Source organism: Dama dama, chromosome 11 (assembly GCF_033118175.1).
Source record: "Dama dama isolate Ldn47 chromosome 11, ASM3311817v1, whole genome shotgun sequence".
Classification (NCBI taxonomy): domain Eukaryota; kingdom Metazoa; phylum Chordata; class Mammalia; order Artiodactyla; family Cervidae; genus Dama; species Dama dama.
The window spans coordinates 55,331,638-55,357,843 of NC_083691.1; the positions used below are offsets into that span (position 1 = coordinate 55,331,638).

Here is a 26,206-nt window from a genome sequence, read left to right on the forward strand (position 1 = left end):
GGTAACGTGCAGTAGGTCCGCCTACTGGTCTCCGGTGCGCACGCAGCAGCAAAGAAGCCACAAAAGGCAGAGTACTTCCCCGAAGTTCTCTGCGGGGTGATTTGTCCCGGTCGGCGACTCGTAGAGAACCTTGGACTCCATAACAGCGCAGCTTCTGATTGGCTGCTTGCCGCGCGCTCTGTCTTGTCTGGAGGCTGCACCCGGCGACTCGGCCGGTAGTGGCGATGTCCAGCCGGTCCAAGCGGGAGTCTCGCGGTTCCACCCGCGGGAAGCGCGAGTCCGAGTCGCGGAGCAGCTCGGCTCGTGTCAAACGGGAACGAGATAGGGAGCGGGAGCCCGAGGCGCCGAGCTCCCGGGGCAGCCCGGTGCGCGTGAAGCGGGAGGTCGAGCCGGCGAGCGCGCGTGAGGCCCCGGCGCCGGTGGTCCCGGCGGTGCGGGTGAAGCGGGAGCGCGAGGCCGACGAGGACTCGGAACCTGAGCGGGAGGTGCGAGGTGCGCGGGGCCGGGCTCGGGCTCCTCTCTCGCGTTCTTCTTTTTCTCTCTCCAACCTTCTCTCCCCGCGGGAAAGCCACACTTTACACGCGATCCAACTCGACTGCTTTTTAATGAGGACTTTACTTGTCTTAGTAATCGTAGCTCTAATGTTTCTAGCAACATTAATAATAACGGCAGCTTTCCTTTATCGAGTGCCTAGCTTCGGGGCTAGGCACGTTGTTTTACAGGTGTTACCTCCTTGAGTTTTTACAAAACACCTGAGAAATGAGTCCTGCTGTAATTCCTGAAATCAGACCATTCAGAGTGGAGAGTCTGAACTCTGGGCATTTGGACTATACTGCCCTGTCGCTTGGAGTTGTAGCTGCCAGGAGGTTTGGATTCTAGTCCGGCCTCTGAGACTGAGTCACTGGTTTGGGAAATGTGGGTTTCATGTGTCTGTCCCTCTTTAAGTCGATGGAAGGAGCCCTGGAACCCATGAATTTTGAGAGCCCTGTCAGTCCCTTCTGTGACTGTACGCTCTGCCTTCTGCTGGACTCATTCTTCTGGTAATTGCTGGAGATCTTTTGGTCCAGCCTTGGTACTCTGGAGTGTGTACACTCTTTTCCGACTTGTTGATATCTTACCAGTCACTAAGTAGGTTTCCATCACGTCTGAAGCTTTTCCTGTTTAAGCTCAGTTAATCTTTTCCATATCTGAACTTGGAACTTCTGATTTGAACGTGTTTCCTATATACTTGTTTTCTGGTGAGTTAGCAGGTAAACATATCACTAGGCTACACTGTAGGGGCAGTGTTCTTTGTTCCAGGATTGTTCATTCTCCAAGACGTTATAATTCTGTCTCTGTGCCTGTTTATCTGTATAAGATTATATTCTTGGGGACTTCCCTGCTGGTCCAGTGGCTAAGACTCCACCCTCCCAATGCAGGTTTGATCTCTGGTCAGGGAACTACATGCCACTAGATCCCACATGCCACAACTAAGAGTTTGCATGTTGCAGTGAAGATCGAAGAGCCTGCATGCCATAACTAAGACCTGGCACATCCAAATAAATAAATAAAAGATTATACTCATGTTAACTCTTAAATTTCTTGCTTAAGGTTTTGCATTTGACATATTTTATATTATACACAGAGTCTAGGATCGCACCTTGCTCATGAAAAGTACTTGATAAATATTCTTTGAATAATCTAATAATTTCAGGGTATTCTTTGGTTTCTTTTACTTATATATTCTGTCAGCCTCAGGTTTCCCTTTCTCTGAAAGAGAAATTGTTTCTTAGATATTTTGCTTAGTTGTGGTCAGGAGATTGTTTTCTCTGGGACATACTAGGATACCAGTTGTGGTTACTGTCTTATTTCTTTTTTTTCCTTTATTTTTATTGTGAAATAGATCATAGGTACTAAGATGGACTAAATGTCACGCACATGTATAAAGTTTAAAGAAGAGTGTGGATATATAGCCTTAAATCTACCACTTGTCAAGGACTGTGAAGGGTCTGACCCTGTTTGTGCACTACCAAGTTAGCCTGCCACGGTTTCATGGATGCTGTTGGAAGACATCGAACTACTGGGCCTCAGACAGCATTTTGCAGCAATAACAGTAGCCAGAATATAGCAATTATCATCATTTCCTAAGTCAGTTCCTGTTGCAGTAGTGCAACATGATGAGAATCCATACACTCAGGGAGTGGGCGCACAAGACAACAACTCTGAGCTTAGAGAACCCAAGTCTTCTACAATGGGCCTTGAGCTTGCCTCACCTTTGCTCTGTAAGGACAGATGATCTCTGACTTCCAAGGCTGTACAAACAAACTTCACTATACAGGCATCTTTGGCGAGATAATCTGGAGGTGGTTGGTACCTCTGGTCACAGTACATGCAGAAACAGGAGAGAGCAATGCAGAATTGTCTCCTGACACTGTTCAGCTTCAGAAGTGGTGCTTAACTAATACCTTGTTGTTGTTTAGTTGCTCAGTCGTGTCTGACTCCTTGCAGCCCCATGGACTGCCACACACCAGGCTTCCCTATCCTTCACCATCTCCTGGAGCTTGCTCAAACTTGTGTCCATTTGAGTCAGTGATGCCATCCAACCATCTCATTCTCTGTTGCCTCTTTCTCCTCCTGCCCTCAATCTTTCCCAACATTAGGGTCTTTTCCAATGATTCGGCTCTTTGCATCAGGTTGTCAAAGTATTAGAGCTTCAGCATCAGTCCTTCCAATGAATATTCAGAGTTGATATCCTTTAGGATTGACTGGTTTGGTCTCCTTGCTCTCAAGGGATTCTCAAGAGTCTTCTCTAGCACCATAATTTGAAAGAATTCATTCTTCGGCACTCAGCCTTCTTTATGGTCCAACTCGCACATCTGTACATAACTACTGGAAAAGCCATAGCTTTGACTATACAGGCATTTGTCAGCAAGATGATCTCTCTCCTTTTTAATATGCTGTCTAGGTTTGTCATAGCTTTTTTCCCAAGGAGCAAGCATCTTTTAATTTCATCCTGCGGTCACCTTCCACAGTGATTTTTGGAACCCAAGAAACTAAAATTTGCCACCGTTTACACTTTCCCTCCATATATTTGCCATGAAATGATGGGACTGGATGGCATGATCTTAGTTTTTTGAATGTTGAGGTTTAAGCCGGTACCTTAGAAGGTCCAACAGGCCCCTTCCCAGTTGCATCTGCCTTCCTTGCTTGCTGGGGTAATCACTGTTCTGAAGTTTTTCTGTTTCTATTTTTATTGTTTTATAGTTTATATATATGTAAAACTATAAACTATATATATAAACTATAAACTTTTATAGTTTATATGTATTTACCTCATGTATATATGAGGTAAATTATAGTTTTACCTCATATATATCCCTAAGTGGAACTGTATTTTATTTTGTATTTATTATAAATGGAATCATACTATATATAGTCTTCTGTTTTGCCCTTTTTTTTTTTTTTTAAACTAGTCACATTGTTGAGGTTCATTCGGGTAGATGTTCATGGCAACAAAGTGTTCTATTGATGATACCTGTGTGTATGCTCAGCCCTGTCCAACTCTTTGTGACCCCATGGACTGTAGCCTGCCAGGCTCCTCTGTTCATGGAGTTTTCCAGGCAAGAATCCTGGAGCGAGTTGCCATTTCCTCTCTTCCCGACTCAGGGATCAAACCCGATTTCTCCCATTTTTGGTATGTGGTAGGCATTTTGGTTGTTTCCAGTTGGATCTCTTTCAAATATTGTAGCTATAAATATTTTTTAGTAAAATATTCTTGATGCACCTGTGCAGAAGTTCTCTAGGGTAGATATAAGTATTAATGGAAGAGAGATTGCTGGGTCAAAGGGTCTGTATATTTTCAGCTTCAGTCTAGCTGCACTATTTTCTAAGAAATTGTAAGAGTTTACATTCCCACCAGCAGTCTATGAGCCTTCTCATTGCTCCTTGTATTTGTCAACACTTGGAATTGCTTGATTTTGTTTTATTCTCTCTGGTAGATGTGAAGTGGTATATTATTGTGCAAGGAAATCTGCATTTTCTTGATTATTGGTGAAGTTGAGCATCTTTTCATGTATTTGTGGGCTGTCTTCCTCATTTTCTGTTAGGTTGTCTTTTTTAAAAACTCTTCACCAGATTTCTTTATGTAACTGCAAGCAGTTTCTTTGTTGGTTTTATGTGTTTCAAGTATATTGTCTCAGTTTGTAGCCTGGTGGCTCAGACTGTAAAGAGTCCGCCTACAACGCAAAAGACCTGGCTTCGATCCCTGGGTTGGGAAGATCCCCTGGAGAAGGGAATGGCAACCCACTCCAGTATTCTTGCCTGGAGAATCCCATGGACAGAGGGCTATAGCCCATGGGGTTGCAAAGAGTTGGATACCAGTGAGCAACTAACACCTTCACTTTCTGTTAAAGTGGGCATTTTGGGGTGTTTTCAGGCTATTTGTAACAGAACTTGTCCTGATTAGTTTTTCCCATTTTTGTGTTTGTTTGTATTGGTAGTTGACTGTGAGTATGGGTTTCCCATTTTCAGAGCTTTTGATGATTTTCCTTTCAGCAAAGAATGGCCGCGTGGATTCTGAGGACCGGAGGAGCCGCCACTGCCCGTACCTGGATACCATTAACAGGTGGGTAGCACAGGGATGCCTGGGACAGCAGACATACAATGGAATCTTTGTAGAAAATTCTTTGTATTGTATGATATATTCAGAAACTATCTCTTCTAAAGCTTTCTGCCCAGGAAACTGTGCTTCTTGCCAGGTTTTTTAATCTTTCCCCTCAGTTTAAAGTGTCAGAAGGCATGTTGTTTTAGGGTGGCACATGCAGAAAGAGCTTTCAGCTCGTTTTGAATTTGTATGAGGAAATAAAAGGATATATGGTATCAATGGCAATTGCCAATTTAAATTTTTATTGAGAACTCAGTATGTGCTGGGGCTTCCCAGGTGGCTCAGCGGGTAAAGAATCTGCCTCCCAGTGCAGGAGATGCAGGAGACTTGGGTTCAATCCCTGGATTAGGTAGATCTCCTGGAGGAGGAAATGGCAACCCACTCCAATATTCTTGCCTGGGAAATAGCACCAACAGAGGAGCCTGGTAGGCTACTGTCCATGGAGTCGCAGAGTCTGACACCACTGAGCACGCACACACATGATGTGCTAGGTACTGCTCTTGGTGCCTGGGATTCAGCAAAGGAAAAACAGACAAAGGCATGTCCTAAAGCAGAGGTGGTCATCTCATCCCAATGCATTCTTTGGTCCCAGATGCATTACAGGATGGTTTTTTCACTTAGGCTCTACTGTAGCCTTGACTACTAGACTTTTTTTGCAACATTGGAATTGCTGTTTGCAACAGTGGAATTGTCCATTGTGGTAGGCACAAACCACTTGTGGCTGTTGAGCACTTGAAATGTGGCTTGAGGAACTGAATTTTAAATTTTATTTTAATTATTTTACATCAATAGCTGTGTGTGGCTAGTGGCCCCTTTAGTGGACAGTGCAGCTTTCCAGGGACCACTAATAATTAATTAGAGTTAATGCTTGAGAAGGAAAACCCTTGCCACCTGTGGATTTAGTAGAGGTAACTTTTTTTTAATCACTTAACTTGCCTGGTACTCACTGTGACTTTGCACTTGAACAGATAGATCTTTTTGTAGGTATTCCCCTAAAATTCTTCAGGCTTCTGACTTTTTTTAATGGACAAAAATAAAATTTTCTTTTATGAAAGGGGTTATTCACTCTTTTTATGTCCTTCATTTTATGTCTTGTACTTTGGAATGTTGTTGGTGCCCTGTTAATTTAGTCCTACTTGTGGCTTTTCCTCCAGAGAAAGTAGTGGGAGATTCTCAACTGGTTGTGGATACTTGAAGAGGGTCATTGTAGAGATACCTTTGCACTACTTTGGGGGTTGGTGGGTTGGGGCACTATATTAAATGTCTAGGTGAAAGTGTTAGTTGCTCAGTTGTGTCTGACTGTTTGCAGCCCCATGGACTGTAGCCCACGAGCTTCTCTGTCCATGGAATTCTCCAGGCAAGAATACTGGAGTGGGTAGCCATTCCCTTCCCCAGGGAATCTTCCCAACCCAGGGATTGAACCCGGGTCTCCTGCACTGCAGGCAGATTCTTTACCATCTGAGCCACCAGGAAAGCCCGAATGTCTAAGTAAAGAAGAGGTAACGTTCCCCACAATTTGCATGTGATTGTTGATCTGTTCTTGGAAGGATGCTGCATGACCCTGGGAAGCATGGAGCCAACAGTGCTGCTTTACTCAGGTGCTCACCTGGGCAGCCATCACCATTAACTGTTTCTGTCTTGTTTTCATCCTCTTAGGAGTGTGCTGGACTTTGACTTTGAGAAATTGTGTTCCATCTCCCTCTCGCACATCAATGCATATGCTTGTCTGGTGTGTGGCAAGTATTTTCAAGGTAAATAAATATTTTGCATTGTGTTTTCAGCATTAGCCACAGGTCTTTGGGTTTTTGTTGTTTTTTTAAGAGATTAAGTAGCTGTTAAGAGTCATGTCTAATAAACCTTATCTTTGTTCCCAGGAAATTGGAATACTCTTAGGAAATCCATGGGAGGTTCTCTATTTGTCAGAATCTGAATACATGTGAAAGGGAGAAAGAACTCACCACGTGTGAGACTTTGTGGGAAATCTCAGAAGCTCTAGTTTTATTGTTATTTTTTTAAGGTGGTGGCTTTCTCTGCCTGATGCTGGTCATCGCCAGTGAATGAGGACAGGCGAGGCCACTGAAACCCTGTTGTCTCCAGCCCCACTGCCTCTGGCCTTGCTGCTATTTATTTAACTTTTCTGTTTGGTTGTTTGGCCTGTGAACTGACCACTGGGGAGAGCTCTGGGATTGGCTGGCCCCTGGGCTGACCGGCTCTGTGTTTTTTAATCTCTGATATTTTTCTATACTCAGTGTCTTTTTCTGAGAATTCTTTTACTGTAAGGAGTTTTTCATTCTGTCCTTTTCTGAAAATTAACTATAGCAGTTTATTCAGACCAAGCTAGTGCTATTTGCACAGTATAGTGGAAGATTTAGAAGAAATGTAAAGTACATTCTTTGCTCTTATAAGGATCTTATACATAGTCAAGGGTAACACATAAAACTATCAGCAAACTCTCTTAAGACCATAAAGATCACTGCTGGCCCATGTGGCACTGAGTGTAAATAAATAAGGATGGTAGGAGTTGAAATATGCAAAGATCACTGTTAGCTGGAATGTTTGTGTCAAGTTCATGAAGGAGGTGGAGGAGAAACTTGTTCTCTGTATGCAGGAAATACAGAGTTTGAATGGGTGAAGGGTGAAATATTCTAGAAAGGAGTGGTAACGTGAACAAAGGTTACGTAGATATGGGATTGTCCTAAATGTGGGCAGCTGAAAAATTAGGACTAAGTGATGATGGTGATACATACATATGTGTATGTACGTGTATTATTTATAATATATATATGCATATCCCTAGTTTCTGATAGCACATGAAACTAGCTTGAATACATACACATATACATACTCACACATACATACATACACATATGCACATACTCACAGATACCCACACGTTTTCCATATTCGTGTATATGAAATTAGTCCCCCTATGTTTTATGCTGTCTAGAGAATAAAGTGCTATTCTTTCTTGCTAACTTGTATGATGAGAGGAGTTCATGCAGAGATGAATTTTCATGAATGGTGTAGTACTTTGTTTTTGCTGATATTAACATGTTCTGGTACAAAATGAAGAAGGGAAAATTACACACGATCAGTGTGCTTCTGGAGTTTGTGCTTCTCTCACAGCCTTCCCTCCTTCCTGCAGGCCGGGGTTTGAAATCTCACGCCTACATTCACAGTGTCCAGTTTAGTCACCATGTCTTCCTCAACCTCCACACCCTCAAGTTTTACTGCCTCCCTGACAACTATGAGATCATCGATTCCTCACTAGAGGATATCACGGTGCGTGTCCAAGACGGTTGGTTTGGAACTAGTTCTCTTGGGAGCTACGTCAGGGCTCCTGGGGGTCTGCCCCACTGAAGGTCAGGAAAGAGTCTCAGTCCTTTGGACTTGGAGAATCTCCTTTCCCTTTGGGAGGAACCAGGGAAACTGAAGAAAGAGGTCATGTGTGCTCATTCTCGTAGTCATATCTGACTCTCTGGGATCCCATGGACTGTAGCCCACCAGGCTCCTCTGTCCATGGGGTTTTCCAGGTAGGAATACTTGAGTGGGTTGCCATTTCCTCCTCTAGGGGATCTTCCTGACCCAGGGCTCAATCCTACTTCTTCTTCATTGGCAGGCAGATTCTTGACCACTGAGCCGCCTGGGAAGTCCCACAATTCGTAGTCATGGCCCATGGTCTGCAGCCTAGCTATCATTTCGGTTTTTAGTTAGGACTGAAGAAATAAGGCTCCTTTCTAATTGGAGTGAAAGCATTTTTGTGAAATAAATTACCCTTCCACACATTGGTGTAGTGATGTGAATTGAGCCTGGTATAGCCAGGTGTAGGATAGAGATTTATACCAGTTCACAGCTCCTTTTGGACTTCCCAGGTGGCCCTAGTGGTAAAGAACCTGCCTGCCTATGCAGAAGACTAAGAGACACGGGTTCACTCCCTGGGTGGAGAAGATCCCATGGAGAAGGGCATAGCAACCGATTCCAGTATTCTTGCCTGGAGAATCCCCATGGACAGAGGAGCCCGATGGGCTCTAGTCCATAGAGTTGCAAAGAGCTGGACACAACTGAAGTGACTTAGCACGCATGCACGGCTCCTTTTGACATGATGTGGCCAAAATGGCCAACATGTTACACCTGCAGGCTCCGATTTGTGCCTTATGCCAGGAGTCCCTGTACTTAAGTGGGGAGCCTGGAAAATCCCCTTGGGCTTTGATTACTGTTGGAACTGTTGATTATTGTTTTCCTTTTCAGCAAGTGCTGCATGTTCAATAGAGTGGAATGCTCTATTTAAGGAAAGCTCGGTGTTCAGAGTGTTTGAAACACTACTTACCTCACTTCCATAAGTTTCATAGTCCTGTTAAAATTGAAGTTTTAAGTGGTTATGCACAGAGGGAGAAACTGAAAGGAATTCAAGCTAATTTTTTTTTAATTCAAGCTTTCAAAGTGAGTCAGTGGTGACTTCCCTGGTGGTCCAGTGGTCAAGACTATGCCTCCAATGCAGAGGGTGCAGGTTCGATCCTTGGTCTGGGAGCTGGGATCCCACATACCTCTCGGCCAAAAAAACCAAAACATAAAACAGAAACACAGTGAGTCAGTGGCGCCCTCTGACCGGGCTGTGACCTAATGACCCTCGTAACTCTAGGACTGGGAAGGGTCTGATCCTGCCCCTCCAGTCGCAGGGAGTCACAGCATCTCAGACCTCCACAGAGAGGGGAATGACATTCCTGCTTATGCACCGGCCCACGTGCTGACCCTGCGTGAGCTCCTACCTGGGACTCAGACTCCTGCCGCCTGCAGACTTGAGTATCCTGCAGTTTCTCACTGTTGTTTGTTATGGGGTTGGCCAGACATGCTCTCTGAGGGAAGGCCTGGGACTCAGTGATTTTGGGTTTTTGATAATCACCTGTTTATGGATGAGCAGTGTGCAGTGCACCCATTCCATGTCACCTCCATCCTTAGACCTACTGTTGGGAACCCTTTGGGTGGCTGTTCATGGCAAAGTATTTTTTGCTTTTGGTAGAAATTGCTGTTGCAAATATGTCCTGTCAGCTCTATAGATTGTCCTAAAACAATTTGGAATTTTCTTTTGTTTTGCAGTATGTGTTGAAGCCCACTTTCACAAAGCAGCAGATCGCTAACTTGGACAAGCAAGCCAAGTTGTCCCGGGCATATGACGGCACCACTTACCTGCCAGGTATTGTGGGCCTGAATAACATAAAGGCCAATGACTACGCCAACGCCGTCCTTCAGGTAGGGTAGGATGGGATGGGAACCGTGCGGGAAGGGGCAACCTAGGAACACTGAAGGTCAGCCAGGAAACGACTGCTTTCTGGTGGAGTCTGGTGGTCCTCAGATCCTGATTCTTTGCTGGGAACTCTGCTGGCCTATTTGTTCTGCACCAAACAGAACTCTCCTGTGTCTGCTTGAGGGCTGCTGCCAAATGGTGGGCCTGTTTCAGCCTCTGGAGTGTACGGGGAATGAGGGGTAGAATCTGCATGTGGCCTGCAGGACCGAATAAGAGACATGTGTGCTAGGTGATGCTTTTTTTTTCCATGGTGTAGATGTTCATTGTGTTGGCTCTGAGGTGTCACTCTCCTGTCCCTGTGTGTAAACCCTGAAATGGGAAAAGCAGAAAGCCAAAGTTGTCCTATTTTCAATTAAGTTTTGCTTTAAAAAAAATTACATGAGTAATAGTGTACATTGTAGAAAATATTGATAAGTGTAAATAAGAAAATTAACAGTAATTCTGCCTCACTCAAAAAAAAATGATTAAACTACAAACAAATTGCGGAGAGTAGGGAAGAAAGATACAGAAAGTATAACATGAGAGCTTTATTCCTTTCCCTAGTGCTCTGTCCTGGGGTAGTTAACAGTATAGAGAGCTCCAGAACTGTTCTAAACACACACACATTTAATTGAAGTATAGTTGACTTACAGTGTTGTGTTAGTTTCTGATAAACAGCAAAGTGAATCAGTTATAGATATTTATTTTCCTCTTCATATTCTTTTCTCTTATGATTTACTACAGTATATTGAATATGGTTCCCTATGCTATACAGTAGGACCTTGTTGTTTACTTTAAATATGGTAATTTTTATTTGCTAATCTAAAATTTCTAATTTATCCCTTTTGGTAACCATAAATTTGTTTTCTGTGTCAGTGAATCTGTTTCATAGATAAATTGTGTTGTGTATTAGATTCCACATGTAAGTGATATCATATGGAATTTTTCTTTTTCTGGCTTTACCTAGTATGATAATCTCTAGGTCCATCCATGCTGCTGCAAGTGGCATTATTTCATCCTTTTTTTTTTTTTATGGCTGAGTAGTATTCCGTGTGTGTATGTGTGTGTGTTTGTGTGTATCATATCTTTATTCATCTGTCGATGAACATTTAGGTTGTTTCTGTATCTTGGCTATTGTATATAGTGCTTTCATGTATATTAGGGTGCACTTATGCCCAGGAGTGGAGTTGCTGGATCTTATGGTAACTCTATTTTTAGTTTTTTAAGGAACCTTTATGCTGTTCTCCATAGTCACTACACCAATTTATTGATACATTCCTACTAACAGTGTAGGAGGATTCCCAAAGGGGTGTCACATTGTCACTGTAACCATTAAAAAAAAGTTCTTCCATTTTGATGGAAGAACTCCATCAAAAGTATCTCTATTTTAACTTACTTTTTAAAATTAATTTCTAAAGTTGATTCTTATATTTTTTCATGAGTTGTGGGCCTTGTGTGCTCATTTTTCTATGTGTTACACTATATTGAGTTTTATTTATTTATTTTTTTTATATTGAGTTTTAAAAGTATGTGTATTTTATATATATATGTGTGTGTGTGTGTGTGTGTTTGTGTGTGTTGCACATATTCTAGTTCTTATTTGGTTGGCCTTTAAACTTTGTGTATGGTATTTTTGCATAAAGAATTGGGTAAAACATTGCAAAAACATATCTCTGAGTTTTGCTGTCTGCCGTTGGTGTCATGCCTGGTCCCTTGTTGTTTGGTCGCTAAGTTGTGTCCAACTCCTTGTAACCCCATGAATTGCAGCATGCCAGGCTTCCCTGTCCTTCATCTCCCGGAGCTTGCTCAAACACATCCATTGAGTCGGTGATGCCATCCAATCATCTCATCCTCTGTTGTCCACTTCTCTTCCTACCTTCTATCTTTCCCAGCATCAGGGTCTTTTCCAGTGAGTCAGCTCTTTGCATCAGGTGGCCAGAGTACTGGAGCTTTAGCTTCAGCATCAGTTCTTCCAGTGAATATTCAGGGTTGATTTCCTTTAGGATTGACTGGTTGGATCTCCTTGCAGTCCAAGGGGCTCTCAAGAGCCTTCTCCAGTACTGCAGTTTGAAAGCATCAATTCTTTGGCACTCAGCCTTCTTTATGGTCCAACTCTCACATCCATACATGACTGCTGGAAAAAAATCATAGGTATGACTATACAGACCTTTGTCAGCAAAGTGATGTCTCTGCTTTTTAATACGCTATCTAGGTCTGTCATAGCTTTTCTTCCAAGGTGCGAGTGTCTTTTAATTTCATGGCTGCAGTCATCATCTGCAGTGATTTTGGAACCCAAGAAAATAAAGTCACTGTTTCCAGTGTTTCCTCATCTATATGCCATGAAGTATTTGGACCAGATGCCATGATCTTAGTATTTGAATGTTTCTGGTCCTTGGAAAGGTTGAGTTCTTAGATGGAGAGAGATTTTGCTGACTTTTCCTCTTACAGCCTTTCATGGCTTTGTGAAGACTGTTCGAGGACAGATAGGGTTTTGAATATAGTCAGGGAAGTTGTGACTTTGTGATGGGTTTTAGCCCCCATAGGAATTTCTTTTTATTTATACATGTAAGTAGATGAACAAATCTTCTGTGATGTTGCCACTAAAATGTTACTGAATGGACCAAGTACTCCACAGAGCTGATTAATTTCTCTCTGAGGACACCTGCTATTTGTGTTGTTACTGAAGCCAGGGAGCAACCTCTGTCCACAGTGGAGCATGGATAACAGAACTAGGATAAACTTTATACACATGCTTTTCCTTTTGAGAGTAACTCGCAGCAGGAAGGGCTTCCCTTGTGGCTCAGCTGGTAAAGAATCCGCCTGCAATGCAGGAGACCTGGGTTCAATCCCTGAGTTCGATCCCTGGGTTCGATTGCTGGGTTGGGAAGATCCCCTGGAGAAGGGAAAGGATACCCATTCCAGTATTCTGGCCTGGAGAATTCCATGGACTACAGTCTATGGGGTTGCAAGGAGCTGGACACGATTGAGCAACTTTTACTTTCAGTTTCTCAGCAGGAAATCCTTATTTCTTTAGCTGAGCTAAACTTGTAGACTTTCGGGCTGTTGCTTCAGTCATGTCCAACTCTTCGCTACCACATGGACTGTAGCCCGCCAGGCTCCTCTGTCTATGGGATGCTCCAAGCAAGAATACCGGAGTGGGTTGCCATTCCCCCTCCATGGTATCTTCCTGACCCAGGGATTGAACCTGTATTTCCTGCGTTGCAGGCAAATTCTTTACTGTTTGAGCCATCAGGGAAACCCCAGACTTGTCGAGGCTTTCCTGATCACCTCTATCATTATCCTGAGCTGCCCCCTGAATTGTTTTCCCCAGAGATGCCTGGGTTTATATATTTGGCAGCATTTTTCCATACTCCTTGCTAAAGGGATTACCTTGTCAAAGAAAGTTGTGCTCATGGCAAGCACAGCGCTGATGAGGATTCATGACCCTATCAGAAAAGACCTGAGACTGTATTTATTTAGGGTCTGTTCTGTGGTCTCCTTCCCCGTTTCATATATCACACTAATAAGCATGTGTTTCTTCTTGAACTAACATGGTGGGTCTTTATCTTTTTGCTTAATGAGATAAAGTTAATTTTTATTCTCTTAAACTCTTTGACTATTTATCCATCATAACAGAGTACATTTATTTTTATATACAGTTGTATGGCTTTATTACCATCCTCTTAATACCACATGTGGGAAAGACACCTTTACTTCTGATTCTTTAAGGTGTAACAGTTTTTAGAAGAGCTTAAGTAGCTGAGCCTAAGTCCCAGGGGTCCGGCCGAAGGGCTGTGGATTAATTAGAATGTTTGATTTTCAGGCTCTGTCTAATGTTCCTCCTCTCCGGAACTACTTCCTGGAAGAAGACAATTATAAGAATATCAAACGTCCTCCTGGGGATATCATGTTCTTGTTGGTCCAGCGTTTTGGAGAGCTGATGAGAAAACTCTGGAACCCTCGCAATTTCAAGGCACACGTCTCTCCCCATGAAATGCTGCAGGCTGTTGTCCTCTGCAGCAAGAAGACTTTTCAGATCACAAAACAGGGTAAGGAAGGAGTAATTCGTGTCTTCTGACTTTTGGGCAACAGCACTAGTTTGGTGAGCACATTTACTTCTACTTTGCAGTGAACTCTGCAGTAGCCGGAGCGAGTGGCCAGTGCATAGCATGTTCAGGTTCCTCACTCTTCCTTCACCAGCCTGCCCTGCCCAGAGTCCCAGGGGTTGTCAGCTGGATAGGAAGTCTGTCTCATTTGCTGAACTAAACTATGACTTGGGAAAACCAGGAGGCTGGAAAAGGCACCAACCATTATTAAGTGCCTACCACTTTTGCTTCTCATTTTGTCATGTCGCAGACTGTTCTATTCTGACTGTTTTTATCCCTCCAAACCCAGTGATTTATTGCCACACGAGTAGCTCATAGTCCCTGGATGTGATATGATACTCTCTAGTTTCCAGGTCAGTTGATTGACCATTCACTCATGGTGCTAGGTTTTAATGCTGCAGGGTTAAAAAACACAGTTTTTTCCTTCCAGGAGCTCCTGTTCTAGTGGGGAAGATAGTTCTGTAGAAAGATGATTATAGGTGTTAAGTGCTGTGATAGCAGAAGCACAGCATGCTGTGGGAGGGTACATAGAGCAAAGAGGCCCGTTGAACACATGGGAGGTGAGCTGAGGTTCAGAGAGAAGGAAGAGACACCTGAGTTTTAGGCAGTGGGGAGACAGGCTGGGGGTGGGCGTTCCAGGTAGAGAGGACACTGGACAGGAGCATGGAGGTGCCTGGCACAGAGAGAGGACCTCTTGTAGCCGGACCTTTGGATCCAACAATGAGTGCCGAGATGGACCAAGTGGTTCGGTTTATTTTCCACGGCTATAAGGAACTTGGATTACATGTGGGGAGTCAGTGAAAGCTCTTAAGTAAGATATGCTGTCACATGTTTGTTTTAAAACATTCTTGTTGAGGAGTGACTTAGAAATTCAGTAATGGCTATTATTATTATTTTAATATTGTGACTGAGCTGTGTGACTTTCAGGATTTCAGTTACCTGACCAGGGTTGGAACCCGGTCCATGGCAGTGAACGTGCTGATTCCTAACCACTGGCTCCCAGGGAACTCCCAATAATGACTTTTGATGGGTGATGAGACTCAGGGTTGGAATAGAGATGATGACTGAAGGTTCTGGTTGAGCCAGATAGTCTAGGGGGTGAGTAAAGGTCAGAAGACTAAGATCTTGGCCTTGAGGAGTGTCAGTGTGTAGTGGCCAGATAGAGGAGGTTGCCCACTGGATGGGATGGCCGGAGAGGAAGGAGGAAAACTTAGAATGTGGAATCATGCCAACCAGCGTGTGGTTTGGACTTTCATTCTGTCTGATGTCCCACCTCTCCTTTTCCAGGGGATGGAGTTGATTTTCTGTCCTGGTTTTTGAATGCTCTACACTCAGCTCTGGGGGGCACGAAGAAGAAAAAAAAGAGTAAGTCGTGTTATTTTGTGAAGGAGAGCACTTTTTTGTTTGCTTCTTTTTGGAAACGCTTTGCAACTTTTCATCCTTTTTTCTTACCTGTGTATTTTTTGTGTTAGGGTAGAGTCTCTGTACACATGGGCTAAATCTTGTTTCTGAATAGTTTCCTTTCCATTTTTCTTTATTAGAGCATGCTTGTATATAATGGTATTTTTAAAAAGTAGAAATGGATATGATTGTACTCTAGAAATCCTGACCTAGTTTTAAACTGAGAGGCTGGGCAATGTGTTGTAGGCATGCTGGTGGGCTGGTGGGACCAGAGTGAAGACTTAGTGGATAGTCCTCAGGCCTGGCTGCTTCTTCAGAATAACAGACTAAAAGCTAGTTTCTTGCCTTGAGCCTGTACTTGGAGAGATAGGCTGGCCTCCCTGTATAGTCTCAGACCTTGAGTCCCTGTGTTCTTAGCATCCAGGTTGGCTTAGCGGTAGTTGGACATTTTTCAAGAATGCCTTAAATAACTCTTAGCTTAGAGACTGCCGAACCAGGTAAGTTGTTTTGGAGACCTAATGCAGTTTTCTCCTCTCTGTGTTCTGATGGTGTTGGTTTCTTGATGTGGGATTATGGCCTGGTGCTCTTTTTACCAGATGGCCCTGCTCCCTCTTTAGGTGTCTTCAGCCTGTCCACCCCATCCATCTTGGGGAGAAGAAAGACATAGAATAATTGTTAAAAAAATATTTATTTGGCTGCACTAGGTCTCAGTTTCGTGTGGCGTACAAACTCTTAGTTTTGGTATGTCGGATCTAGTTTCCTGACCCGGGATCAAACCAAGGCCCCTACGTTGGGAGCACAGAGTCTTAGAAATCCCCTAGAGTAATTATTTACACAAATAAGTAGAAAGGTATAATTTTTTGGTATATGTTACAAAAGTATTTCGGTTTTAAGTGAGAGCTTTGGGTCTTATGCTGTAAGATGCTGATTTATTTCAGAAATGTAGGAGTTAGGACTGAATTTTGGAAATGCTTTCAACACAGAAGTTGCATTTTGATTTCTGTTTGTACAGCGATTGTAACTGACGTTTTCCAGGGATCCATGAGGATCTTCACTAAAAAACTGCCTCATCCTGATCTGGTGAGTGGCTTGGACTGGTTTATATTGCCCGAGAGGATTCAGAGTTGACAAAAAGATGCTTAGATAACTGGTACAGCCTTTTGCTCCAGGAAGAGGTTCCTCAAGGCGCCTGCCAAGTGGCATGTCCCTTAGGTTCCTGTGTACCAGTGTGCTAAGTTTGGGAGGTGGTGATTGATTGTACAGTTGACCTTTGAACAACACAGTTTTGAGCTGCACTGGTTCACTTATACATGGATTTTTTTCTGTATATAAAAGCACTCTGTGTACATTTAGCAGTTGGTTGGGGCTTGGTCATCTGCGGAATTTAGTATCCAAGGCAGGTCCTGGAGGCAACCATAGATAAGGAGGGATGACTGATTTCAGTGTTCTGGCCGCTAGGTGGTACTAGTGTGTTTTTTCCAAAAGCTCAGATAACCTTTCTAGATTTCAGATAGTCTGGTATTTAAATAATATCTGTCTGAAGATGAAAGACCAGTTTTTGCATTAACCTATAGGGCTTCCCAGGTGGCTGAGTGGTAAAGAATCTGCCTCCCAATGCGTGAGATACAGGAGATGCAGGAGATGTGGGTTCAATCCCTGGGTTAGGAAGATCCCCAGGAGAAAGAAATGGCAACCCACCCCAGTACACTTGCCTGGAAAATTCCCATGGACAGAGGAGCCTGATGGGCTACAGTCCATAGGGTCGCAAAGAGTCAGACACAATTGAGCACACATGCATGCAAACAGGTTGTGCAAGTGCCTGTGGAATTGCACAGTCGCTTGGGTACCCCTTCTGCCTTCAATATTAAATGAAGTAAGTGTAAGCGTCCTAGAAACCTCATTTCTTTCCAGCTGTGGTATTCTATTCTGCTCACACTCCTTCCCTCCTTCTCCTTCTCCCTCACTTCTAGCCAGCGGAAGAGAAAGAGCAACTGCTGCATAATGACGAGTACCAGGAGACGATGGTGGAGTCCACATTTATGTACCTGACACTGGACCTTCCCACCGCCCCCCTGTACAAGGATGAGAAGGAGCAGCTCATTATCCCCCAGGTGCCTCTTTTCAACATCCTGGCCAAGTTCAACGGCATCACTGAAAAGGTAACCCATTTGCACACCTGCTCATAACCCTTTCTCTCTCTTCCTCTCTCTTTTTTTAATATATCATTTTTTGAGGAGGGGAGGTTGTGCTGGGTCTTTGTTGCTGCCTGTGAACTTTCTCTAGTTGTGGTAAGTGGGGGCTACTGTTTTGTTGTGTTGAGTGGGCTTCTCATTGTGGTGGCTTCTCTTGTGGAGCACAGGCTCTAGGAGCCTGGACTTCGGTAGTCGTGGCTTGTGGGCTTAGTTGCCCTATGGCATGTGGAATCTTTCCAGATCAGGGATCGAACCTGTATCCCCGGCATTGACAGGTGGATTCTTGACCACCAGGAAAGTCCAACCTTTTCACTTTGACGTTTTTCTTTTTATACTTGAAAATCGCCACGTGTGTGTAATGCATGTATTTTAAAGTGTATGGTGTTTATTGAGCCTCCCAGACTTTCTGCTGTTTTACCCTCAACTCAACTTGAATTGAAAGGTTAGTGAAAGTATTAGTTGTTCAGTTGTTTCTGACTCTTTGTGCCCCCGTAGACTGAGGCCCACCAGGCTCCTCAGTCAATGGGGTTTCCCAGGCGAAAATGCTGGGCTGGGTTGCCATTTCCTTCTCCAAGGGATCTTCCTAACCCAGGAATCAATCCCAGGTCTCCTGCACTGCAGGTGGATTCTTTACCTGGGGGCTTTCCTGGTCACTCAGGTGGTAAAGAATCCACCTGCGAAAACAAGAGATGCAAGAGATGTGAGTTTGATCCTTGGGTTGGGAAGATCCCCTGGAGAAGCAAATGGCAACCCACTCTAGTATTCTTTCCTGGAAAATTCCATGGACAGAGGAGCCTGGCAGACTGTAGTCCATGGGGTCATGAAGAGTCAGACATGATTGAGCTACTAACACTTTCACACTTCAGCTTGAATTAAAGTGCTTCTGGGTTGTATGGAGAAAGGAGGGGGTATTTAGGAGAGTAGAAACTCACAAAAGTAGGAAAAACTCCAGTCTTTTAAAAAATATAAGGTAGATATTAAAACAGAAGAAAAACACTAAAATACAAATAAAATGAAAAAGTGTATTCTTACTATATAACATTACCTTTCATCAAGTTGAAAGTTTCTTTTTATCTGCAGAGTTAGTTGTTTCTTGGTTTAATTCCTTTCTTCATCCTAGATAAATTTAATCCTTTTTCATTCTTTTAAACTTAAAAAGAATTTTTTTTTTTACTTGATGCCTCATTCCGGACCCTTTTCCCTCTCTTTTTTAGACTCATTTCATTTGGGGGAGGTGAAAGACCTTAGGGCTTATCTAGATCTGTTTATTTGGTTTTATTTTATACTGATTTTACATGACCGAGCTGGGGATCTAAAGTCAGCTAACCCTAACCCTAACCCTAACCCTAACCCTAACCCTAACCCTAACCCTAACCCAGTGCAGGAGATGCAGGTTCGATCCCTGGGTGGGAAGATTCCCTGGAGAAGAAATTGGCAACCCACTGCAGTATTCTTGCTGGGGCAGTTCCGTGGAGCCTGGCGGGCGGCAGCCCATGGGGTCCCAAAGAGCCGGACATGACTGAGCGACCCAAAGTGACTACACTGTCTTATATTCCTACCACCAGTGTACGAGTATTCCGGTTTCTCTGCATCTTCACCAACGTTTGTTATTGTTTATCTTCGGGTTTTAGGCATCCTAGTAGGTGTGAAATGGTATCTCATTATGGTTTTAATTTGTATTTCCCTGGTGACTGATTTCATGTGCTTATTTGTATATCATCTTCGGAGAAATGCTTATTTAGATCCTTTGTACATTTAAAAAATCAGTTTATCTTTTTATTATTGAGTTGTAAGATTTCCGTATATAGTCTCAATACCAATCACTCATCAAATTGTATGATTTGCAAATATTTTTTCCCATTCTATAGGTTGCATTTTTACCCTCTTGATAGTATCATTTGAGGCATAAAGATTTTAACTTTGATGAAATTATTTAGTTTTTCTTTTATAGTGTGGGCTTCTGCTGTCATATGTAAGAATCCATTCTTAAATCCCAGGTCATGAAAGTTTACTTCTGTGTTTTCTTCTAAGACTATCATAGTTTTAGCTCTTACATTTCAGGCCTTTGTTGTTGTTGTTTAGTCCCTAAGTCCCGTCCAGCTCTTCTGTGACTCCATGGACTGTAGCCCATCAGGCTTCTCTATCCATGGGATTTTTCTAGGCAAGAATACTGGAGTGGGTTGCCATTTCCTTCTCCAGGGGATTTTCCCAGCCCAGGGATAGAACCCACATCTCCTGCATTGGCAGGTGGATTCTTCACCATCTGAGCCACCAAGGATGGGGGATTTTTGCAGAAACGAACTAATGCCTGTGGTCAGTAAGTTTATTTTGGTTAGCCTGAAACTAATTCTGTTATTTCACTAACACTTTGTGAGTTATTACATTCAATAGTTACACCTGACACACCTGTAGAATCTTCTAATTGAATTGCAGTGTCTTCAGTTCACTCTTCTGTAGAAGCAGAGGGGCCCTCTCCAGCACCATGAGTTTCATTTACACTTTCCATATCAGAATCAGTCACTAAGGTTTTTTGTCTTTTTGTTGGTCTAATATTCAGATCATCTGAATCAGAACTATATTCCGAAGAACTGTCATTTTCTGAGACACTAGTGTATATATCACTCAATCAGAGAAAATATCTGCATAAAATTCCCTGAAAAATTCTTCTTCACTCAAAATTTCATGATACATCATTTTTGAAAAATTTTCATTGGAACAAATACCTAACAGCAAAATATAAACGATAATGACAATCATAAGTTGTGTAATGAACCCTTCATCAATTTTAAGCTCTAACTTCACACGGTAGTATTTATTGTATCACTCTCTAGAAACATACTGATATGGCTTATGGGTTCAGTAGTGTATTAAGTTAAATTTTAGTATATAGTGTAAAGCACAAAGTCTAGTTTTATTCTTTTGCATGTGACTGTCTAGTTGTCTTAGCACTATTCATTGACAAGACAATTCTTTTCCCATTGAATGGTGTTGGCATCCTTGTTGAAAAATCATTTGACCACAGACACATGGGTTTATTTTTGGACTCTCAATTCTGTTCCATTGATGTATATGTCTGGAACACAGTCTTGGTTATTACTACTTTGTAGTTAGTTCTGAAATTATAAACTGTGAATTCTCCAACTTTATTCTTTTACAAGATTGTTCTGGTTATTTTGGGTTCCTTGCAGTTTCTCAAGTTTGAGGATCAAACTTGATTTGGATTTTTACAAAGAAGCCAGCTGATATTCTGACAGGGATTGTGTTGAATCTATAGATTAGTTTGGGAGTTATTACCAACTTAATAATAGCAGTCTTCTGATTCATAAACATGGTTTATTTTTCTATTTATTTATCTTCTTTAATTTTCTTCAATGGTGTTTTATAGTTTTTGGAGTATAGGTTTTGAACTATTTTAATATAAATTTTTATTGTTTCAATTTTTGGCTGCATGGGTCTTCATTGTGGTGTGCAGGCTTCTCAATACAGTGGCTTCTCTGTTTGCAGAGTGCAGGCTCTACGGCTAGTGGGCTCAGTAGTTGTGGCTCATGGGCTTAGTTGTGATCTTGTGGAATCTTCCTGGACCAGAGATCGAACCCATGACCCCTGCATTGGTAGGTGGATTCTCAATCACTAGACCACCAGGGAAGACCCCACAGTTGATTTTTGTATATTGATTTTTGTAGCCTGCAACCTTGCCAAACTTTTAAAGTTGATTTCTTAAGATTTTCTATATGCAAGATCATATCATCTGCAGACAGAGATAGTTTTACTTCTTCCTTTCTAATCTGGATGCTTCATATTTATTTAAGTGTTATTGCCTGATTGCTCTGGCTGGAATCTCTAGTACAGAGTTAAATAGAAGTGGAAAATGCAGATATCCTATCTTGTACCTGATCTTGAGGGATAACATCCAGGCTTTTACCAGTAAGTATGATGTTAGCTGTGGATAACATCACATATCTGTTTTTCATAGATACCCTTTATCAGGTTGAGGAAGTTCCCTTCTGTCTCTATTGAGTGTTTTTCTCATGATAAGGTGTTGGATTTTGTCAAATGCTTTTTTGTATCTACAGAGATGATTGTGTGGGTTTCGGTTATTGCTATTTGTTGTCTTATTTTGCTATTTATTGCCTTATTTTCTTATTATGATACGGTACATGATATTAATTGATTTTTGGATGTTAAGCCACCTGTGTATTCCTGGATAAATCATACTTGGCCATGTATAATTGGTGTATAATTCTTTGTTGTTGTTTATGTTGGAATTGGTTTACTAGTATTTTGTTGAGGAATTTTGCATCCATAGTAATAGAAATACTGATCTGTACTTGTGCTGAGTTTTGGTATCAGGGTAATGTTGGCCTCGTGAAAGGAGTTGGGAAGTATTCCATCCTTATATTTTTGGAAAAGGGTTTGAAAAATTGGTGTTATTTTTTTAAATGTTTGGTAGAAAATACCAGTGAAGAAATTTGGGCCTGGACTTTTCTTCGTGAGTAGTTTTTTTAATGACTAATTCAATTTCTTTACTTGTAGGTTTATTCAGATTGTTTCTTTTTAAGTTTTGGTAGTTTGAGTCTTTCTAGGAATTTAATCCATTTCATCTAACTCATCCACTGTTTTGGCATACAGTTGTTTATAGTGTTCCTTTATAATCATTTTTATTTCTGTAAAATTCCTAATAATGTTCCCTTTTTCATTTTTGATTCTAGTAATTTGATTTTTTTTTCCTTGTTCAACTAACTAAAGGCTTGTTTTTTCAAAGAAACAGGTTTTGTTGATTTTTCTGAAATGTTCTTTTTCTATTCTGTATTTTTTTAACTTGTGGTCTGATTTTTTTTTTTTTTTTCTTTTTTCTGCTTGCTTTAGGTTTAGTTTGCTTTTTCCCCAATGTTTTAAGGTGGAAGGTTATTGATTTGAGATCTTATTTTTCAGTCTAGGCATTTATAAATTTACCTCTTGACCACTGCTTTAGCTACATCCCATAAGTTTTTATATGTTGTATCTTCATTTTTATTCATCTTGAATTCTTTCCTAATTTCCCTTTTTATTTCTTTTTTGTTTAACCCCATCACTTATTAAGGAATATATTGTTTAATTGCCATATATTTGTGAGTTTTGCAAGTTTCTTTCTGTTGCTGATTTCTGTTAATAATTTCATCCCATTGTGGTCAGAGAACATACTTTGTGTTGTTTCTATATTTTATGTTTGTTGAAGTTTGTTTTATGGGCTAGCATATGGTCTTTGCTGGAGTTTTTTTTTTTTTTTTCTTTTTTATTAGTTGGAGGCTAATTACTTTACAACATTTCAGTGGGTTTTGTCATACATTGATATGAATCAGCCATAGAGTTACATGTATTCCCCATCCCGATCCCCCCTCCCACCTTCCTCTCCACCCGATTCCTCTGGGTCTTCCCAGTGCACCAGGCCCGAGCACTTGTCTCATGCATCCCACCTGGGCTGGTGATCTGTTTCACCATAGATAATATACATGCTGTTCTTTCGAAACATCCCACCCTCACCTTCTCCCACAGAGTTCAAAAGTCTGTTCTGTACTTCTGTGTCTCTTTTTCTGTTTTGCATATAGGGTTATCGTTACCATCTTTCTAAATTTCATATATATGTGTTAGTATGCTGTAATGTTCTTTATCTTTCTGGCTTACTTCACTCTGTATAATGGGCTCCAGTTTCATCCATCTCATTAGAACTGGTTCAAATGAATTCTTTTTAACGGCGGAGTAATATTCCATGGTGTATATGTACCATAGCTTCCTTATCCATTCATCTGCTGATGGGCATCTAGGTTGCTTCCATGTCCTGGCTATTATAAACAGTGCTGTGATGAACATTGGGGTGCATGTGTCTCTTTCAGATCTGGTTTCCTCAGTGTGTATGCCCAGAAGTGGGATTGCTGGGTCATGTGGCAGTTCTATTTCCAGTTTTTTAAGAAATCTCCACACTGTTCTCCATAGTGGCTGTACTAGTTTGCATTCCCACCAACAGTGTAAGAGGGTTCCCTTTTCTCCACACCCTCTTTTGCTGGAGATTATTCCATGTGCACTTGAGAACGTACATTATGCTGATGGCGGTGGAACTTTGGGCCTGATTATACTGTTGTTCAGGTCTTCTGTTTCCCCTGCCTAGTGGTCCCCTGTTGAAAGTGAGACACTGAAGTCCTGAGGGAGGCCTCAGTTAAGTGTTGCTCAACAGACTGTACTTGACTTACGAGTCTCGGGGCCTGGGAGGAGGAAGGAACGTGGAATGTCAGTTGACAGCTCTTCTGGAAAACCCTCAGTTTTCCAGGGCTTCTTGTTGGTCACAAGTGCCTGTTCCGTGGTGCATGTGTCTGATGGTCAAATAGTCAGGACATTCTTCTTTATTTTAAATTAACTGAAACTCTTAATTTTTTTTAGGGGCTTCCCAGGTGGCTCAGTGGTAAAGAATCTGCCTGGCAATGCAGGAAACACAGGTTCGATCCTTGGATCAGGAAGATCCCCTGGAGAAGGATATGGCAGCCCACTCCAGTATTCTTGCCTGGAAAATCCCACATACAGAGGAGCCTGGTGGGCTACCGTCCCTGGGGTCACAAAGAGTCGGACATGACTGGGGGACTAAAACAGCAACTCATGGTTTTTAAATTCTGAACTTTTAACAAATCCTCTTTTTCACTTGACATTTTTGTTTTGCTTATAGAAACAAATATCTACATTACTATGGTTAGAGTTCAGCAGTTTGCTGGCTGAAAACAGTTTGTTGGCTGAAACACAGCCCACCGATGAGGTACTTCAGCTTTGGCCAAACAGCTATTCTTAACCCTTCCAGGTGGTTGCTGGGGTCAGGTGTCTTCTGGATTCTAAGTGGAAGACAAAATTCTATTAAAAAACCCAAACCAAGCCAAAACAAAACTCGTGTTCCTGCTCTAATGCTCCAACACTAACTTGATCATTTTCTTTTCTCTCTCTAGGAATATAAGACCTACAAGGAGAACTTTCTGAAGCGCTTCCAGCTCACCAAGCTGCCTCCATATCTAATCTTTTGTATTAAGAGATTCACTAAGAACAATTTCTTTGTGGAGAAGAATCCGACTATTGTCAACTTCCCGATTACGTGAGTGTTCCCCTCCTTCACTTCCTATTAGGGGCAGTGAGCTTGAGTTCCTTTTTTATTTCTTTGTGCTACTCTTTTTTTTTTTTTTTTTTAAATTTTTATTATTATTATTATTTTTTTTCCAGTGGGTTTTGTCATACATTGATATGAATCAGCCATGGATTTACATGTATTCCCAATCCCGATCCCCCCTCCCACCTCCCTCTCCACCCGATTCCTCTGGGTCTTCCCAGTGCACCAGGCCGGAGCACTTGTCTCGTGCATCCCACCTGGGCTGGTGATCTGTTTCACCATAGATAGTATACATGCTGTTCTTTTGAAATATCCCACCCTCACATTCTCCCACAAAGTTCAAAAGTCTGTTCTGTATTTCTGTGTCTCTTTTTCTGTTCTGCATATAGGGTTATCGTTATCACCTTTCTAAATTCCATATACATGTGTCAGTATGCTGTAATGTTCTTTATCTTTCTGGCTTACTTCACTCTGTATAAGGGGCTCCAGCTACTCTTAATATTGGGCTATCTTAGTTGGAGATTATAAGGAACCTACCTACACTATATAAGTTAAGGTTTCTATGGGAAGGATACAAACATTTTAGGGACTTCAAAGAGGAATGTTTACTTGGAGGTAATTCCCCTTTTGTCTTCTCTCCTTGTTGACTGCTGGGAATTGTAGTCTTTCAGTATAGGGATGAACAGTCGGTAAAAGTAGGATGAACAGTCAGTAAAAGTAGGACAGGTAGGATTCTCCTGGCTTTGAAGGTAATCTTGAACAGTTAGTCTGTACGTTTGTCTGCCTATCATTGCATCTTGTGTGCTATAGTTAAAGTGTGGACAGTGGGGATGACTCTAGATTTGCCTTACTCTCTTGGAACCCTACTATCTTATTTCTTCCCTAGAGGATATAGTCTGGAATGTGTTCAATTTCTGCCTTTTGATGAGAAAGTTATAAATTTTGATGTATAGTCTTATTTTTAATTGACCATGCAGTTCTTTTTGCAGATATTTGTATAAGTTTTGTTTTTCAGTATGTGTCCTTTATTTTTTTATTGGAGTATATTTGCTTTACAATGTTGCGTTAGTTTCTGCTGTACAATGAAGTGAATCAGCCACGTGCATACATATATCCCCTCCCTGTTGGACCTCCCTTTCACATCCCACTCCATCCCCTGCTCTAGGTCATCACAGAGCATGGAGCTGAGCGCCCTGTGCTATAGAGCAGCTTCTTACTAGCTATTTTACACATGGCAGTGTATTTATATAGTCAATCGTAGTCTCCCGTTTCATCCCACCATCTCCTTCCCCTTCTCCCCCCACTCCCATGTCCACATGTCTGTTCTCTATGTCTGTGTCTCTGTTTACAAGTATTTTAATGGGAAATTTGGAGGAGCTGTAGAAGGCTCCTGCAAGACCCCTTTGGGGGTAGACAGTTGGTTTTCAGTTCCCAAGAGACGAGACCACAGAGAGGCTTGGTGGTGGG

At 42.0% G+C, this 26,206-nt stretch overlaps 1 protein-coding gene across 1 annotated transcript in view; it reads left to right on the top strand.

Moving 5' to 3' along the window:
- The first annotated feature begins 177 nt into the window (after window positions 1-177).
- USP39 (ubiquitin specific peptidase 39) overlaps window positions 178-26,206 on the top strand; it is a 34,217-nt gene continuing 8,188 nt past the window's right edge. Inside the window, exons 1-10 of the mRNA XM_061155264.1 lie at window positions 178-492; window positions 4,534-4,603; window positions 6,299-6,393; window positions 7,788-7,924; window positions 9,737-9,889; window positions 13,747-13,972; window positions 15,317-15,394; window positions 16,443-16,510; window positions 17,401-17,589; window positions 24,585-24,727. Coding sequence (XP_061011247.1) covers window positions 225-492; window positions 4,534-4,603; window positions 6,299-6,393; window positions 7,788-7,924; window positions 9,737-9,889; window positions 13,747-13,972; window positions 15,317-15,394; window positions 16,443-16,510; window positions 17,401-17,589; window positions 24,585-24,727 — 1,427 coding nt within the window. The 5' untranslated portion in view covers window positions 178-224. The remainder of the gene's footprint in view (window positions 493-4,533; window positions 4,604-6,298; window positions 6,394-7,787; window positions 7,925-9,736; window positions 9,890-13,746; window positions 13,973-15,316; window positions 15,395-16,442; window positions 16,511-17,400; window positions 17,590-24,584; window positions 24,728-26,206) is intronic.